General features: G+C 37.9%; 1 protein-coding gene across 2 annotated transcripts in view; it reads left to right on the top strand.

The window, feature by feature from the left end:
• The window catches only part of LOC104554551 (cadherin-12), a 140,468-nt gene that overhangs the window by 103,901 nt on the left and 16,108 nt on the right, over nucleotides 1-20,459 (top strand). For both annotated transcript variants that reach the window (XM_061994643.1, XM_061994642.1), the window contains one exon: nucleotides 19,948-20,084. In XM_061994643.1, the coding sequence (XP_061850627.1) occupies nucleotides 19,948-20,084 (137 nt within the window). The remainder of the gene's footprint in view (nucleotides 1-19,947; nucleotides 20,085-20,459) is intronic.

Below are 20,459 nucleotides of genomic sequence, written 5' to 3'. Positions count from 1 at the left end.
ACTCCAAATTTGATTTGGAGTTTTTAATCCATGTTTATTAACTATGTGTATTCTGACTCGTTACTTTGATTCTCAAAATGTACAATAAACACGCTAGGTGATATGTTGTGATCAAATGCAACACGCTAGAGTGACTGTTTAGCTCTTGCTTCAATTCACTGTTAATTACTGCTTAAAACTATTAAACTATTATTAATGTTGTTTGTTTCACTAGCTTTTTTAAAAAAATCTTCTTCCTTTTCTAATATAGAAATGTGTTTGTTCATGAATCTGTGACATGCTCTTGATAAAGGATCAAAACCTTTGCTAACAAAGACTGATGTGAGAACCCTTTTCCTTGGCAGTAACTTATGAAAATAGCCCCACTAATGTCAACATTCTGTTTAAAACCATGCTCCCTTGCAACTAGATAACAAGCCTTTAATCATATTGTTGAGCAGTTTTCCATATGACAGGAGAATCATTTGAATGTATAACCACTCCTCAGCAAGAGATTTTTTATTTCACAAACCCTCCTAGGAGACCCAAGTGCTTTAGTTACTGATCCTACGTTTGCAAATACACAAGAAAAGTCATCATCTCACTGTGTCTTCTCCAAACTCTGTGCTCATTGTAATACCGAAACCTACGGTGTTTTAAAGAGTCTATGTCTACCCTTTTTAACCCTGAAATCACTATTTGGTTGTCCAAATGCCCACATACAGTTAAAAGATCAGGAATGTTACAAAATACCCTTATATTTTAGTCTCACAGCTCCACTTGATGACCTTGTACACTGATAAATTACAGAAGTGCTCTCAGGGTCAGTTTTTACGAACTGATTCATCTGGTTCCCTTCCAGAGGAAAACATGATCTGTGTTCCAGTATTAACAGTTTTGCAGGAGGAACCATTCCTACCCAGAAATAAGCAGCATATTGAATTAGAGAGGGATACTTTGCTTTACAAAGAGGACTGTGTTCCAGTAAGTCAGCTTAAAAGCTCTAAACCTCTCCATACAGCTTTCAACTGTAAGATAATATTTCATTCAGTTTTCATGTTTAAGTCCTGAAATCTCTCTTACTTGGCTTTCATTCACCTGAGGACTTTTTTTGATTCTCTGTTTTCAGCTTGATCTCCAGCTCTTTGAATTTAATGATCAGATTCTTACTAATTTATCACAGATCTGATGATGCTCTTATCATAGAATCACAGAATGGTAGGGGTTGAACAGGATCTTTAGAGATCATCTAGTCCAGCCTCCCTGCAAAAGCAGGTCCACCTAGATCAGGTCACACACAAATGCGTCCAGGAGGGTCTTGAAGACCCCCCAGAGAAGGAGACTCCACACCCTCCCTGGGCAGCCTGTGCCAGGGCTCCCTCACCTGAACAGTGAAATAGTTTCTTCTTATGTGTAAATAGAACTTTTTGTGTTCCAGCTTCATATTATTACCCCTTGTCCTGTCACTAGATACAAAAGAAGAAAGTGATGCCCCAGCCTCCTGACATCCACCATTTAGATACTTATAAATGTTAATAAGATCTCCCCTCAGTCTCCTCTTCTCTAGACTAAACAGCCCCAGTTCCTGCAGCCTTTTCTCTTATGCTCTAACAGCATCATCCTGTGGCCAAATATTAACTAGTTCAAGCAGAAAAAGAAGTTCCATGCAATTGTTAGTTACTGACCTGTTAGAGTTCAATATGCCCTAAGTTTTATATCCTATAGCTGAAGAAAAAAAGTATACGACCAGAAGTTAGAAAAACAAACTTTGAAAGAGTTGCATGTGATTCCAACTTCCTAATGTATTTGAACCAATTACGTCCTTTCAGCTGTTTAAAATCTAGATTGTATCACAGATGTAAAGAACAACTCCATCAATTTCATCACATTTTGAAGAAGCATCTTCTGAGTAAATATCCCCTCTATACAAATATGGAAAGACAGCAAACATTCTTTGAGGCAATAGCCCATACAATTTACTGGATGGCACAGTTTCTCTTCAAATTCATTCATTTTCTCTGAAATGTTTTCCTAGAGCAGTTTAGCCATTAAGATGTCCATTACAACAACAACAAAATCAACAATCTGCCAAATAATAGACTGGGATAAAAGACCATTCTGCTCTGTATGCAACAGAAGGCAAAACTGAAGAACAAAGTAGGCTAGAAGAGCTCACATGAAAGGAAGCAGCACTAGTCACAGCAACTAAATCTGTGTTATTAGATGAAAACTTTAGCTCTGTTATGCTAGACACATCAGGAAGGGGGAGATAACAGCTGAGTATGAAGATTGGATTCTGCTGTTAGAAAAATATGTTGCTTGAAAGCGTTTGAAAATGGTCAGGTTCATGTTATTTTTTTCTCTTTTCTCCTGTTACTGCAATCAAGTTTTTGGACAAGTCAGGAATTTGCAAAGGTTTGGTTTGTGGGGTGATATTTGTTAGAATTAAAGGGCACAGAGCACATATTCAGTAAGAAACAGGAAATTAAGCACAAGGAGAAAAGGAGCCAGAGGTATTCCACACCTGCAAAGGTCACTGGCTTTTAAGTTGTTTTACAACATTATCCCAGTGCACCTAATTTTCAAACTGTGTTAAATCTGGAGTTTATGTGTCTCAGGACAGCTATTTTGTCTATTCCCATTTTATCCATAGTGTTGCAAGAAATGCTCAGCATAAATGTTAAGATGAAGTCCTAAGTACTTTGTGACCATTAAGGATCCCAAAGCACTTCTGAAAAGAACAATGATCTCATGTTCTTCTCAGACTCCTTTAGTTTATGATGGTTACAAGCTGTCTGAGAGGAAAACAAAGAAAAAAGCACTTGTGTTGTAGTGTATTATAATGTATGAAAACTGTAAACATGCAAATGCTATCAGTAAAGATCTTTATACTTCTGGTACCAGGTATTTATATCCCTAAAAGTCACTTTTATGTGTCCATAGAGTATGAATGATATAGGCAGAGCTATCTAAATAACAACAAAGTACAAACAGATAGCAAGACTGAGTTATCTGCAATACTTTCTAGAATAGCCAGTTTTATCAAACAGAGCATATGAAGTTCAAAAACTATGCACTGACACCTTTGAAGCTGTCAGATTTCCTGGGAGATGATCTTCTGACATAAAGCATAAAAGGATCGTCGTCCCTGATATGAATCCCAGTTATTACTCCAGTTACAATGAGTTTTATATTCAGTGCCACAACACTGCCCTTTAGATCCTTCCTGCTTGAGTCAGAAGTTTTGCCTGAGCCACTCAAAACAGGAAAGCTGTGAGGACTGTGCATTTTTCTGTCCAAGTCCAGAGTCATGAAACCATGATATTAAAGAAAGAGAAAAGTAATATATGCTAGTGACAGGTCAATTCTGCTCTCAGCATCTTGGGGACAAAATTATATTCACTACATGTGCTTCCAAAGGAAAAGACTTATTTATTTTCAGAATTAGCTCACAGTCCTCCAGAAACTTTTATGGATAGGTTCTGTTTTCCCAATACAATACTTTGTCACGTAAAAATCAAGAAAATACAAATAATAGGTTTCTTCCTGAATCTTTGAACACTTTATCTTAATGGACAAGCAGAAGCAAGATGAACTAATGTTACATATGTAACAGGCAGGTGCCTGACCTTTCCAATCCCATTCTTTTCTTTTTGAATTTGCTTTTTCTTCAAAAAGAAAAGCCCTGTCCTGTGACATCAAAATGTATCTTATAGTAACATGCATATACAGAAAGACTGAGACATCTAATTCCAGAACCTCAAGCCTCTTCATTTAATAACACAGTAAGTCAGAGCTATTTTTCAGTATATGGTATCACGCTGGAGGGGAACAAGATGCTTTGTCAGCTATTTTTTTACCATGGTAGGACTTAGGATTTTTGATTTCTTTTTAACTGCTGTGGTGAGTTTTGTGGGCTTCTTGCTCAGTTACCTCCTCTCTGTTTATGTCACAATTTTAGCTCTACTCCATCCCTTGGCTTTTACTGAAGTCCTTGTCACTTCAATCACCTTTAAGACACCTCTTCCAAGTCCTAATTTATCCAGGCTAACCAATTCAAATCCCTACAGTACTACCTCTCAGTCCCTGCTGCACATCCCTTGCTATCTTTTCCAGTCTTCTTACTAGTCCACTGTTTTCTTATATATATATAATGCTGTGTCAGTCTAATACCAGCATCCTGTTTCACAGTCCATCTTTCTCCCTTAGATGGTTTCTGCCTTTTTGCTCCCCAATCACATCTCATTGACTTCACTGATGTCCTGCTCCAATGCCTTCCTCCTGCTGGTGACAGACATCTGTTTTGATCTCTGTGGTCTGATTTTTTTGTTGTTGTTGTTCCGCTTACTTTGGTCTTCTTTCTAAATTACCAAAAGTGAGTTTCTATCCCAATATTTTCTCTGAATCCCAAGGGGTATGACTGACATATCTCCTCTTTCCCCACCAGCCTCCATAATTTTGTCTCATTTGGCTCAGTGAGAATTTGGCTACCATAATAACACAACATTTCCAGCTACCTCCCAGCAACACTGGAAATGGTATAGGACAACAAACTTCTGCTTCCTCCTATTTCTCCCTGACTTTCTCACTTTTCCTCTGTTTTCTTCTCTGTCTCCTAGACTTTGTCTTCCTTACCTCAGGCAACCACATCCTCCTCTCTATCGTCCTTTCCCTGTAAATTTCTCCCCATACACTCCCATGTACTTCTCTGTCATTCTCCAGATTTGAATGAGCTGGCTTCCTCCTCAGCAACTGGGTGGTTTTAAGGGACTGAACAGAAAGGTGACTTTTCAAATGCCAGGCTGAAAAATCTACCTCTTCTCTGTATAAACTGTCTTTCATAAATAACTGCTTTCCTGCAGCTTAATTAATTCCTGCTCTTCATCAGAGTGAGAGAAACTGACTGTATCTTCTCTACCTTTACCTTGAAGCAAGATACATATAACAAACTATTACAGTAATCCCCTTCGTAGTAGCTTAAATTAACGTGTTTTATTTACATTTGCCATGGATTAGATGCACACAAGCAGACAGTTACCTCAGCTCAGTTGACAAGAGACTCAGATGTATTAAGGACTGTGATGCCTCATTTCCAGTGATCAATTTGGAGCTACTACAAGTAGCCAATACGAAAAAAAAAAGTGCAGATTTCTTTCAACTTCAATCTTAAATCTATAGACCTAAGGCTCAAAGCATCACCCATCATTCTTTAGTGGGGAAGGTCACTCATTAACCCTCCGAAATGCTGCAGCATATTCTCTGGAAACAGAGCCTTGAGCCATATAAACCCATCTTTGTCATTTTGGAGCACACGCAGACTGACTTTTTTGATCTGTGTGGGCTTTTGCAGGACTGGCAGGAACATGGAACAAAGGTGAGTACTTTCTGGCAGAGGTCAGAAAGCTGGTGCTAGAGGAAAGTCAGAGTTTTCCAAATAAAAGATTGTTAGGGTTCATTTGACATGCATAAATATTCCTAGATCAGCTCCTGTAAGCACTTGTAGCATTAAATATTATTTCCTAAGTCCTACAAGTCAAAAGCAAAGTTTAAAACCAAGAGGCCAGTAATCTTTACAGTCAGTACTTCATCGACTTACTGAAGCTCGTGAAAACCAGCAAGTGATCTCCAGTTGACACATGCAATCACATTAAGCTATAATACATCAGGAGTTTAGGACTAAAAGTATTTGCAGATCCAGGAAGTATGGACTACAGCTTTCAGTGAATAACCTGTTTTTGAGAGTAGTGGATGCTGAAAATCAAGAAGTGTGCATTCAGCTCCAAATCAGAAAAGAACAACTTGGCAGGGAAAGCTTTTCAATTAGTAGAGAATAGCTAAGAAGCCAAAGTGAGGGGAAAAGAACAATATGACCATAATAGTTCTGGTTTACTTCATAGCACTTGTACCACCCGGTGATGTGATTTTACAAAGCCTGTTCACATCTCAAAGGCACACACTGTAATTTTACTTTAGCTCAAATAATAGTCTTCCTGACTTTTGATCAAGGGCTCTTGCTCCAAATTTCTCCAGGAATGGATTTCTCAAGCATTCTAGAAAGCAATTGTGAGATTAAAAAAAGGAGTTTAATGGCTGCAGCCATAGCACCTCAATCTATGAGCCTCTCAGGGCTTGACACTAGAAGAATTACAAAGGGTCAGGACTTAAACCGACATCTAAGAAAAAATTATATGCTATTAGTTGGCTATTCTGCACAGTACACAAAGTCAAAGCTGAAACCATCTTTCTAGTATGAATTTAAGCTTCCCAGCATTTTTAATTAAAGACCTCACATCTTTTTCCAGGAAAATAATGATTTTAATCATCATGACCTAGTCAGATTCCAAGCCTTTTCAACATGAATTTCTCCTTTAGGTATGTTTGTAAACATTGATTTTACTTTCCTGTCCTGAAATGATTGAGCGTACTATTATGATTAAATCATGATTATACATAGATTTTTTAGTATATTTTTTGCTTTCAGGGTGGTTAATGAAGTTTAAACATTAGGGGTTTGAGAGTCATACATTTTTTTGGGATCTATGTGTTTTGAAGTTTCAGTCACACCCTGTCTGCAGATGCAGACAGATCTCAGATACTTCTGCTTTTACTATGTCCAGCTCTGGGCTCCTTGGTACAAAAGAGATACAGACATAACAGAGAGAATCCAGCAAAGAGACAAGAAGAAGAGGAGACTGGAGTATTCCTTCTATAAGGAAAGGCTGATAGAGCTGAGACTTAAGGAGATCTTAATGTATATACATCTCTGAAGGGAAGGTGCAAAGAAGACAGCCAGGCTCTTCTCAGTGGTGTCCATTGACAGGACCAGAGGCAATAAGCATGTGGTTTCCTCCAAATATCAGGAAACCGTTAACTGTGAGGGTGACTGAGCACTGGCACAGATTGCCCAGGGAAGCTGTGGAGTCTCCCTCTGTAGAGACTTTAAAACCCGGTCTAGACATGGTCCTGGGAAACTGGCTCTAGGTGGCCCTCCCTCAACAAGAGTCGTGGACCAGAGGATTTTCCAGATATCCCTGTCCAATCTCAGCCCTTCCATGATTCTGCAGACTTTGTCTTTCCTAAGCTAGAACAGAGAGTGTGACAAAGAATGGCACAGGATCAGCCAAGTTGGCTGGATGGGAGAAAGTAGAAAAGATAATCTAAATACAATGTTGAGGTTTGAGAAAAGACTGCTATCAGCATTCATGTAAATAATAAGTCTACAGATCTATAATAATAGATTGTTTTAGGCAGTAAATCTGTAAACAGTGTGGAGGAAACACAACACAGAAATTTCAACTCGGGTAGGAGGAGAAAACAACCAATTTTAAAGGCAAATGATGAGACTTGACTTGGCTCAGGTCAGACCATCAGCAAGCCAGGGAGAGTAAGGAGATGCTTATCTGGCAACTTTTGCCTGAGTCCCTCAAGAAATTTGTAAAATCTGTGAAAAAGTGACTCCACACCTATAGCGATCTCTGCAGATCCTGAGTTCTTTTGTACATGCAGAGGATTGGGAAGGAGAAATGAAAAAGGAAAAGGCAGCAGCCCCTGCAGTGTCAGAGATGTCCTGAATAATCTCATGAGTGCTTCACAGCAAAAATACAGCCTCCAGTTCCTAACTTCACTGAGTGTTTCCTCTTGCACATCCAGCTGACAATCCAAGCGAGTCTCAGATGATGATCTAAGCAAGTGATAAATCCTCTACTGTGTGCTGCAGTTTTCTCTAGAGTCAGCATGATTGCTGTTATTTGCTTTTTCTTTGATTGTCTCAGCATCAGCATTTTACTTCAGTCTTTTTTCTGGGAAAGAGATATGAGAGATTTGTTCAGATTTTAGTATCTAAAAGATATGGGACAGAGCCAATATTTACACCATGCAAAAGCAAAGCAATCAAAGATTATTCCTTTTGAATTCATGCCACTAGGCCTGCTCTCCTCTGCAGCAGCTGTGCTGCTTATTGCCTCAGCACTTTATTAGAAGACAAGGCATTTCAGGCCAGGCATGGGAACAAAGGCCCAGGAAACATCTCTGCCTTATCCCATGGTGTTTTGGTCAGATGTACAAAACAGAGATTCAACTTCTACTCAGGCAGAATATCTGTCAGAATCATCACATTTATTTTCCCCCCCTCTCTGCTTTCTGAAGGGATAGGGAGGTCCACTCAAACTCATTCCCTCCCTGTCTTTCTGCACTAACTTTGCCCATTGATAGAGATACTGATACACATGCAGATGCCCATCCCAGCCCATCCTTTCCCCCAATAACCAGTGAAGGGGGAGCCTTACTCTCCTCTTCCCCAAATGTGAGATGCACCCTCCAGCGCCTGGGCATCTTGGTGAATGTGAATGGCAGGTCATTCATGTGATGGGCAGGATGAAGGTGGGAAGAACAGACCATAGGCAGCAGTGCAGAGGGCAAATGTTCACCTTCTAAAATCAGAGTGAAATGGTGTTCAGGGCCTATGATTTGTGGTGCTGACACAAAAGGGCTTCTTTCCTACTTTCTCAATATTGACTACTAAGCCTGGATTGAGGGGGTTAAGTCCAATGTACTTTCTATCGCTGCTCACAGTCCAAACAACTGAGACTTAATTAAACTACAGGACAAAGCTTTCCCTCTGCCTGACTGTCTTGTAGTTCTGTCTGCTCAATGAGGCAGGAAAAATGATGTTAAAACTGAACAAAAACAATACATTTTCCAAATGACAACAGCTTTTGATAAGATACTCTGGTAATGAGAAATGCAGAGCAGACAATGGAGCTGACTGAAAGGTTCGATAAGCAAATGAACAAAATCTTTAAAAGAAGAGCAGGGAGGAAGGACAGGAACTTGTAGAGAGGCAGAACTGGCAGTTTGGAAGGGATGATAACTGCAACACTTTTTTTTTTTCTTGTATTGCTTAACATATTTTACTAAAATACTTCTGTAAGAGTTATAAGGCTAATGAAAGGTTTCATAGCTTCCCTCGCTTGACTCTGACCCATCATTAGAGTCTGTCTGCAGCCACTGATCCCCAACCAATTCATTCTGCATAATGGTCAATTTCCTCCAAAGGAGCAAAGTATAATTTGTTTGTGTTGATACTACTCATTCCAGATCAGGTAAGCTACCGACTGCTAAAATCACTAGTCCTTCATCATCCTGACTAAAACCACTGAAGTATGCAGCCGTGTAGGAAAGACTGTGAACCCAGTTGTGTAGGATGCAGAAGACCCAAACCATGTTATTTTTTCCATGTGGAATTTTGTGTTTTATGTGAAAGGCATAAAGATATAGGCATGGGATATTCTGACAAGAAGTGTTTGTTCCTTCTCCCAAAATGTAGCAATTCCATCTGTCATTCTCTAAAGCATCACTACCTGATGTGCAGTACAGACAAGATTCATTTTGGGGAAGATGGAGTACAGCTCACAGGGTATCAGTCTGAGAAATTATACTGCTGAACTCCTTTGGACAAGTTACTTTGGCTTCTGTCAAAATAATTCAAAAATCCTCTGCTTTTTAAGTAAAAATGTTTTAACAAATACAAAGCTATCCTTCCACTAAATCACAAGATACGTTACTTCATTGAGAGCTTCAAAAACATTCAGCTTGAGCTCTTACAACAGCTTTACATCAGTGCTAGTTACCTTTGAAAATCTACAAAATCATAAAGAAATATATAGCATTTTTTTGAGTGGAATGATGAAAGAAAAGTCATGGTAAAGTAATACCAGAAGAGCTGAAAAGTCTTACTATATCAGTAAATTAGGGCATTTATTTCTTTTAAGGTGGGGTAAGTGTGATGTCATATAACATAAAAGACAATTCTGGTACTTATATAGCATCACCCACACACATCTCTAGTTTTTTCTACCTGTAAAAACAATGCCTGTGAGACCTTTCTACCTACACTCACCTTGTTAGTTTCTTGTTATATGTCAGTAAAAGCACCTAGAGGAAGTTACAACTGCACTGGCTGCTCATTTATTTGGTTGCATCTGAACATGCAACCTGGAGAGGCTCATTTCAAAGCAGCACCATTGAGAGGGTTATCAGCATCAGTTCTGCAAGTGCCTATTAACCCCATTTGTGAAACAGGTTAGCTTACAAACCAGTTGAAACCAAACTACTTCTTTACAAGCTGGCCCATTTCATTTTAAAAGGCAATCACGTTTGGGAGAACTGTAGGACTAATACTGAATGGAAGCAAGGAGGGAGGTGAGAGGAGGAGACAATCACTTAACCTGGATCAGCAGCAGGAGCCCCTCTGTGACCGGGTGTGACTGGGCACTTGGGAGACATGTTATGTCAAGATTTCATGATTTCAACTATTTCAGTAGTTAGATAGCAGTGAATGGTAGTGCTGGTTCCTTTTCACATTTCAGCTAGGCTTTGGTTTTAATTTAATTTTTGTTTGTTGGGGGCTTTTTTTCTTCATTTCTAGCAACTCTCTTGAAAAGCAAACAAACAAATACAACTGAAATATTAAGTATTGAGATTATTATGTATCTGGGATCCAGTTGGTATCCACAGGATTATCCAAAACATAAGATCTGACATCAGACCAGTCAGATTTTCCTTTGGTTTGACCTCTAACGCCTCTGCAGTATTCTGAAGGTATTCAGCAAAGGTACAGAAAGCTCCTGCTCCCATCAGGGGAGATGGCTTAATAAATAATTTAAACATATAAACAAAAAAAAGGAAGAGCTGCATCTACCACTTCAGAATATTACCACGTCCTTTGCATTTTTTTGTTAATGACAGCAAAATTTTACAACAGAACTTCAAATGTTGTTTTGCTGTTATTAGCATTAGATTTTTCTAACAATTCTTACTAGGAATATATTAGATTATGTTTCTATGTAACCATAAGTTGTGACTGTATTTACTTCCTCTGAGCAGAATATCACAGTGTTTAACCTAGTATATTAGAACTACTTCTGCAGAAGAGAGGTGCTATTTCTTTTCATTATATTAAGAAACTTAAAGAAATATTAACTAAGTTTTGTTTTAAAGATATTTCTATTTTAATAAAGATACCTAATATTTTATATATGTTTTACTTTGTATGCATACAGCACAACAGTTGCTGAGTTGTACAGTGTAAAGGGCACTTTAAAAACGTGAGAAGGAACCTTGTGGGTGTTGTAACACAAGACAGGAAGGATGATATGCAAAGATTATTGGCTGCTACTGTTAGAGAAGTAGTTCATTACAGCTTATTTCATATCATCATGCTGAACAGAGGAGAAAAAAAGGATATTTACCATTGCTGCTTTTGTAAAACATCATGAGACAGCATTTTCAAGTTAATAGAAAACCACAAGACTCAGTATCAAGGGTAATCTTTAAATCAAATGAAGCTATGAAAAAGAAGCTAAAGTAACTTAATACCAATTCAAGTTCTGCAGCCCTGAGGAAGACTTTGGAAATCTATTTCACTTAGCCCTAAAAGTAGATAACTCAGATGCACTCATTTAGCACAGGAAAAGAAAATGTTTTCTCACATCTAATTACACTTGTTTGAACTTAATGACTCTCAGAGCACGCATGGTCTAACAGAGGGCTTGTTTTAAAAATTCTTGATTGCACCTTTAGCAAAATTATGGCAATCACTCCTCAGTCTCGGCTGGAATGGAAGACACTTGCAGTAATTAGCAGAGTTCAACACTTAAATTTAAGAGCAATAAAGAACTTAGAGTTTCAAATATATGTGTATATACATCACTGTATGGTGATAACACATTATATTCTCTAACATTTTAATCTTTTTCAGGCTTGACTTGAAGTCTGAATCTCATGTTTCTCATTGTAGGAGTGACTTTTCTGTTTCTTTACTCTTTAAAACCTGTAATCTCAAAAAAAACCTCCCCAACTTTTATTGCTGCATTTTAAAAGATTTGGAACTACATCTTAGAGCAATTTGTACCTGAGTATGAGTAGCATGATAATGCTTTTTCTCTTTAGGTACAAGAGTTTAGCATTACAGGGACTAATAAGATTATTCAGCCCATCTTTCTAGAAATTTCCCTTACTACATAGTTTCCTTCTATTACTTTACTCATCTTAGCTTTGTAGTACTGATAGATCTCCTGTCTTTCCCTTTGTGTGCAGCATAATATACATCACTGCCAGAAAGATTTTGCTGCATAACATAAATTTTCCCTTTCTTAATTTTATCAGTTTGCTGCTCTGTGCTGAACAAAATACATTTCCTTTCTCAGTGTTTAAGCCCTTCAACTACAGGCCATTATCATGTCTCTTTTTTCATCTCTTGTCCATGCCAAACATATTTTATCTCTTTTAACCTTTCCTTATACCTCAGAATGCTTAGATCTGACAGTTTTCCTTGGTCTTCTGTAAATTCCCTCCAGTTTGTTGGTGTCTACCTAGTGACATGATGTCTAGGACAAAATTCAGTTGTAGAGGTTTCATTTAGTAGACACCTAGTTATATCCAGAGAACTATTAATTTCCAGCCACAGCACATGATTACTCATGGAAATTCCTTTGGTCTTTCAGGTAGTCAAATCACACTTAAAGTCTCATTATGGGTTGTTTTAGTCTCTCACTCCTTTTGCCATTAAAGCAGGAGCTGCTTTAATGTTTCTTTCATCTATTTAATTATACATGGATTAGAATTACAAAAAAATTCTAATTGATCACAATTCCCAAATTAATCTTATTAATTTTTGTTTATATTTCTGGGGTTTTTAGGTACCTATCTATTCTTTCTGACATGATGGGCGATATTTAACTGTCCCAAGTTGCCATGAACTCTGAATTTCATTTACCTGCAGTTCAATATTTAAATAAAACTTAAAGTGAACACAGTTTAAACAATTTCAGCTCATGTACAAAAAAATTGAAAGATCACATTACAGAAAAGTATTTCACCTGTGATTTTTCTTTGCAATATTTTTCTCCTGAAAGCCAGTGTTCTGTCTCATTAGGTACCAAAGTAAAGAATGTACTTTACATCAGCAAAGAGTGAATTGAAACAAATAGACATATTTTTAGAAAACATCTCTATCAACCAGGTTATTTGTCCATATCAAACTAAAAGAAATAACGGGAATTGTTGAGATGTCTATTTTGCACAAAGACACAATGATTAGAAACAACCTGCAAATACAACTTTCAAGTTGTACTGAGCTCATATTTCCACTGCCATTTTTTAACATAAGGATACTTCTTGCAATGAGACATCAAGTCATTTAATAAGAAAAAGAGGGATAACTTAGATCCATATCATTCAAAGTCTATCACTTAGTTATCTCCGAGGATCTTGGTCTACAGATCTCATATTTTACATGATACAAACTGCAGCCTTCAGTTACAGGAGAGAAATTACCAGGACAGTTATCCTTTCCCTCTCTGAATATCAACCTTAACTTTGTCTTATGGCTGTTGTTTCCACTTTTTCCTCATCAAGGCAGAAAATGTCTGTGTTTCTGTAAATTCTTTCATTCTCTTAATTAAGATTCATGTCCAGAGTGACTAATTTGCATATATTAACATTTTATACATATTGCTTATTTGCTCCTTATCAACAGAACTACTTTCAATAGCAATTCTCTCAAAATGGTCAGTCTGAAACCTCTCAAATGAGTAATAGTAAGCCACCAAAATATACCAACTCATTCTGAATTGAGAAAGCCGCCTTAACCTCCGTTAGCTGAGTTGCCTAAATCGAGACCTGCATCACAACCAGCTCCTCAGGTGTCTGCACTCTCAGAGGTGCCTTAAACCATCTGAGAGCTGCAGGTGCCTTCTCATCCCACCACTGACCAGTGATAGAGGCTTTCCAGAGTGGCTGGACAAGAATGTAGTGCTTAAAGAAGATCAGAAGGGACTAGTGACTCAACAGAAGAGCACCTGCAGTGAACTTAAACTTTAAAAGAACTTATCCAGTCAAGAAACTACAGAAAGTGAAAGGAAGGGTCTTTCCTCTTTCCAAAACAGTTAATTTACAGGGAAAGGCATTAAGTATATCCTAGAAGCTGGGAAAAAAATGTGGATTGAAAAAGCATAGTTGAAAGCCTAATTTATCTTAGAAATTACACTTCTTTTTATCCCATAGTGTCAGTTTTCTTACATCTGAAATGCTCCATTCCAGTGCTTGGGTTTAACAAGCTATAGTTGGAGTAATAAGATGCTTTCTAAACTGCAGTTGGCAGAAAAGTAATTCAGAACGTACACAGAAAATTTGTGGTTTGGGTTTTCTGAGATTCACCATCTGGGTCTACTTTAGGTACAATTTCACAAGAGAAATTGAAATACAGACAAGAATATTTATGCTGATATACAACAGCTGTCTCACAAAATTCAAACCACATCCCAGCCTACCGTTTTTCTTCTTTTATTATTTTCTTTCCTTTCTTTTCTTATTTTAGGAGGTTGGTTGCAATTCCTGTCCTCTATTTGTGAAAAAAAGAAAAAAAAATAAAAGGGGAAGCCAGTAATTAAATGTTAAATGCATTACTGCTCACTGAATTGGATGATTCCTTCCCATTTTCATGCTGATTCCAATTGAATAATGTGCTTTACTCTTTCAAATTATTTTCTGTATGCATTGCTGTTGCAGCAGCAGCAAGTTTAGTCTGATTGTCTTTAGCTTAAGTGCATCTCTAGGGGCATAATCCATTCTTCTCTTCCCTGCTTACTATGCAAACAGTGACAAAGGGTGTTGACTATGCTTTCTTCGCTGTTCCTTCCAGCACCTTGAGCAGGTCAGAGATCTTCTCCCCATGATTACCATCATTACAGCATACCTGCTGTCTGTGTTTTAAGCACTCTTTAGTTTAGCCATGTTACCAAGTGCTCCATCCATTCATCTACCAGGTCCAGTATGAGAAAGAAAACTTTCTGGAAACAAATATTTATTGTCCAGATTCCTAAATCCCCTTATTTGTCTCACAGGTAGTGACATGCCACAGCTATGTTCCTGCTTGTGTTTTTGGCCTTTTAGAAGATATGGTTGTATATGGGCAAAGTACTGCAACTCTGCTCCTTTAATTAGTCTCTGAGACCTTTCAGTCTAAAATGATGTAAAAGTAGTTTGGCTGAGACCCGGGTGCTGCTTTTCATTATGCATGGGTGTAATTGTCAGCTATGTGAGAGTACAAGCAAGGACAAATCCACTGAGGTGCATTTGGGGCAGGAATGCATAAGAGAGCACTTGCACCTTGATATGGCCCAGCTTTCACCATGCTGACATTGTGTAACTGACAAATAGTTTTAGTACCTCTTGATTCTCTGCTAATTTTACTTTCTGTACATCTATGACATTCTCCTCAAAAGAAAACCCAAGAGTGCTTCTCTCCCTAGAACAACCCAGACAACCACAAGAACCTCATAAGAAGGTGTCCGTACATTCTTGAAAAGCATAAAACAAAATACTTAAGCCAGTTCTTAATATCCTTCTTTGGAGGAGGTAAAAACTCATTGAAAGATAGATGAGAAGAGAACATGATACTGAGCACCAATGGTGGCTATAATACTTTTTTAAGCTGGTGGAAATATCAACAGAAAATTTTATAATACATGTATGTGTGTGTATATGCAACACAATGGAGATTTGAGTATGAAACCATAACGGTACAGGTTACTCATTATCAAGGTGATACTAGCAAGACTAGAACTGGATTTTGCAAAACAGAAGGGCTAGTACCTTGTAAAAGACCTTTTTATAACTTTCTCCTAAGCTACCTTTTGAGCTAGGTCCAAGCTACAATGTTCCTTCCTCTGCAAATCTGGAGACAGGTAGTGAAATTCCCACCGAGGGCCAATGCATGGGCACACAACTGCATATGCTGCATGTGTTGTTTAAACATTAAGTTAAATTGACCAAAAAAAAATAGAACAAATGAAGAATGCTTGTAACATGCTGTGAGCTGCTACATGCTGTTATGTGATCCTCTGCTGCATTGTGTCACCGCTGCTGTCACTATCAAGACAGGACAACAAATAAAGACTTTGGCAAGGTTTATAAACTTTTGATGAGGATAGATCCCTGCTGTTCCCAAGGGCGTCCATACTAGGCAGGGGAAGTCTTCCCCTCCACATTTAAAAAGACTAAAAAATGCACCCCATGTCCTGACTTTCACAGCCTCCTTAGCATCCTGCCACCTCCCATCCCTCCTGAGCATATTGTCACGTGTTTCCATAGCAGCAGCAGGAAAACTGTCCAGTTCTTTTGTTCATGGAATAATGGTCTGAAGCAGCTACAGTGGTCTGCTTGATGACTGAGTTACTGCTATCCTCACCAGGGTGATCTGCTGTCACTTACGTATTTAACAACGCTCCATCAAACACTCTGCTGTCTTCTGTGCTGCAGCTAGAGTTGACACTGTCTTCCCCACTGTCTTCTGCTCTTTGCAAGATAAGTCCTCTTTTGAGGCAGTGTTTTGTGGGACTCCATCAGCTACACATAGCATCACCATTTAGCCTAAGATAAGTGCAAATTATTCTTAGATCTCCTAGGAGGACAGCGTGTGTCTTTGGAAATGCTCTGGATAAAATCCTACAGACTTAATTCTTGTCATTTTACTAACTAAATATTTCCATTCTATCCCTTCTATCCTACTTGATGTACAATTAAAGCTATTCTTGAGTAGACTCAGACAGCATTAGCAAAGGTCTATCCTTCCACTTCTATGTGGAAGACGATATATATATGTAGCTCTCTTCAATAATATAATCTGGAATACAGTCTTCTTCTGGTAAGAATATTCAGGGAGACATATAGTTAAAAGTTTCTTCCCTGTCAGTGAGTATGAAGTATATATCAATGTCCTGGTACTCAGAGCTGCTAGGCATGCCTGTTCAGGTGCATCTGAAAGATAACATTGCTGTGTCCTATGTCAACAAGGAAGCTTTCCCTAACTTTTCAAGACTAGAGCTGCCTCTTGGATTTAGTGCAGTTATCCATGATCTGTCTTTGTAGGCACTCTGAGCAGTCAAAGAAACCAACCTCAGTTGCTTCAAACTGCTAGACCATGACTAGAAGATCTAGACAGCTGTCTTAATACTAATATTTCAACAGTCTTCCTCTTTGTGTCACAATATAATAAGAAATGTCAGGCTTTATGTCCCAGATACCTGGGTTAATCTCTGGAAAGAGACTCATTTTTCTGCTTGGAGACTCTCTTTTCCTTTCTTCTGTTCTTGAAAGTGTTTTTACCAAGTAAAATACAGCTTGTGAAATACTACTGGCCTTAGAAAGAAACTAATTGTTCCTGGGCTGCTTACACAGAATCTCACATTGAGCATCAGACTACATGAAAGAATGCTTTTAGGCTGTAAAAGGAAACTACATTTCTTTTAGGACCTCACCCAAAAGTTACCTTCCTTTGGGATGTCTTGAAAATTTTCATTTGAAAAGTAGACAAATGGGGTCTCATTCATTCTAATTACTGAGCCTTACAGACTTACTGAAGTATCTGAGTCAGATATGTTTTCATGGGTAATGTACATGGGCAATTAATCCAAAGAGCAAGAATGGCTGCTTGGTTGCAGTTTTTCTTATATTTACTTTAGGCAATATATTTCCAATATTTCCTCCTCAATGCAATGATATCTAATCTGCCTTCTGTAGCCTAATTGAATATATAACTTCTTAGGATGAGGAGCTGAAATGACTGACCGTTTCATCCCTAACTTTAGCATCTATGCAGCACATGGAGAGAGAAGGAAAGATGTCTTTAAAGATCATGCCAAAGGTCAAAACAAAACCAAACCAAGGTTAACAATAATGGCATAATAGTTTCTGCAGTGTTCATGCAGGCAAAGACAATGAATTTGGAAAAAACTGCTACAGTTCAGGTATTTTTTCAAACCATTCCTACAGATCCCACTTTCACTGGAGCCAAGAGGAATGCTGCCATTAGTATCTGCAGGAGTAGTGTTAGTCTTGCAGTGTTTATTGGGGACGTTGATTTTGCTGATGCTTATGTTTAGAAGCAGGCTTACTGGGCTTGTGCATGAAATTAATCACATGTATGAATGCTTGCAGATAGACTGACAGATTCTGATCCTACAAATATTCACGTCTGAACTCAACTTCAAACACAGTTGTGTTCAAACCGAATATGTTTTCAGTAGTTTCAAAGCCTCCTGGTGAAGGAGGCTATAACCTACACCGTGCTTTGAATCAGATCCTGTACTTTCTTCACTGGCTCCTACTGTGTTGTGTAGAGTAGTTAGACAAAGTTAATCTTCCTAAGGGGAAAGATGAGTAAAGTTACTTTCTTATGCTTTGATTCCATTTATTTGTGTGTGGCTGCGTATTTAATTTTGGAAGAAATTATAATCTATTAAACATGCCAAGCCCAAAAGAGTAATTTCCCTATTCCTGAAAGACTATCTCAGTGCAATGATATTTCTAATAAATGGCTTATATATTTTTCATGATTTTTATGTCAACCAGATTTTGAACAAGGAGACTGAAATTACAAACGTGCGTCGACAGTGTCATCATATGCAAGGAAATGCGTCTGCTCAGCTGTGCAGATGGATCCATGCTGTCTTTAGCAAATCATTTCTGAGGCTTTTCAAATGAAGCACTGAATTGGCAATGCTGCCTGTCAATTGATGAAATAACCTACTGCATCTACAGATAGGATTTTATGGCAATTTAGGTTAAACAGAATGTCTCTAAAGGAGTTTGGTACCTTATTTGTGATTTTTCTTTTCACTATATGAGTCTTCTTGAGCTATTGGCATTCATCAGTCACAATCTATTTTCTTTGGGAACATGCCCTGTAACCCCTTTCTACCATTGCATCCTTCTATAGAAGTAAACACAGTGTTTATCATTACATTCCCTATATATTCTTTCCATGAGGTACACTAATTTGAAACAAAATTATTCTTATTCTCACTAGTTTAGGTGAAATGAGGTGTCATAGGAACGGTTCTCTGGCCTTTGTGGTCTTCTAAATGTACTTCTTGAGTCTCATTTTGTTCTTATTGCCTGTTGCTCACAAATGGCTTTCATCCTGTCTACTTTTTGAGAAACATCATTAAGGTATGAAGAGACTAACAATGAAAAGAAAATTAGTAGCTGGTGGTATTACATCAGAGAAAATATTCTTCTGTTACGATTACAAACAGTAGCATCAAATGTGAATATAGATTTTCAAATTAATTTGCATTTAAAAGAAAGAGAATGGGAATAATTATCAGATTACTTTTAAATAGCCGTGCCTCTGCTTTCTGTTAAGTCATTGCTAGAGAAAAATAACAGATAAGGGTACATTTTGAGTTTTGAATCTGTCCTGCATTCATACTTTTCAGAAAACAAGAGCTCAGGGAATAAAAAAAACCCCGATGGTATTGTCCTGTTCCTCAAAGCTCCACTGAAAGTGAAAATTGCCTATTCTTCCCAGAGGCAAAGAGCCTTTTACTTCTCCTATCTATGTGGAGGAATAAGGATACTCCATCTCCCATACTATGACACTGTCACCATCCCTTTGGTGAGGGACCTTTGAGTAGACTGTGCCAACAGCCCATGCACTAGGATACCTCTTTGCAAGCCCAGTGAAATTACTTACAGCCTATTACAGCTACAAATGGATGTAAAGACACCAGATCTCTTCCACTCTTCTTTGCTATTCATACCTTAAGCGCTATTTCACCTGTCTTTTCTCTTTTTCTCTCTAAACCTATCTAGTGCTTCCCAAACTGACTGGTATAAGTGATGAGGGTCACAGAAGCTGTGCATCAGCTTCTTGGGAGTTCAAAGTTTTCAAATAATCTGAACAGCAGAAGTACTAAATCTTTTATTATATCCCATTTTCCCTTGAGCATTCCCACTCCGCAAAGAAGAAATAAACAAATCATTCTTTATTGCCTTCTTCCTGCAAGGATGGTAATAGCTGGAAAAAGAAAAAGAATAAAACTTGAGCTAGCTAGACTGCTGCTATGAGAAATGAGTAATCTTTGCACATTTGCATCTACTTTGTTTAATATTTTTCACATACAGATACTTCATCGATTGGAAGAATGATGCGGACAGCTACTTTACAATAGATGCTACTGAAGGAACCATTGCTACTAATGAATTACTGGACAGAGAAAGCACAGCACAGTACAATTTCTCAATAATTGCAAGTAAAGTTAGTAAGTATGCCACAAATGGAATTAATATGGTAATGTGGTATTTTATTTCAGAATGTAGTGCTCAAGCAAAAATATACTCTGAAGAGTGCACATATTGCCAAGACATTATTTAAGAAGACTTAATAAATATCATTTTGCCAGACTCTCGGTAAGACTAAGTTTGATTTTCAAAAAGCCCTGAAAAGTAAGGTTTTTCTAGTAGCCCTCATGGAGTCACAGTTTCCTCAGAAGCTGAAAAATCATTTTGTTAGCACAAAGAGCATGAGGAGCTGTATGGAGGCCTTCCAATTCTTATTCCTGATATTTTAATTCACTCCATATGAAATTAGATTATTTGAATAACAGGTCTTTCAATCTGTTATTTGAAGGCAAGTC

This window comes from Colius striatus, chromosome 4 (genome assembly GCF_028858725.1).
Source record: "Colius striatus isolate bColStr4 chromosome 4, bColStr4.1.hap1, whole genome shotgun sequence".
Taxonomy (NCBI): Eukaryota; Metazoa; Chordata; class Aves; order Coliiformes; family Coliidae; genus Colius; species Colius striatus.
The sequence above is the reverse complement of the archived record's forward strand: the minus strand, read 5'-3'. Positions and strand labels throughout refer to the sequence as shown.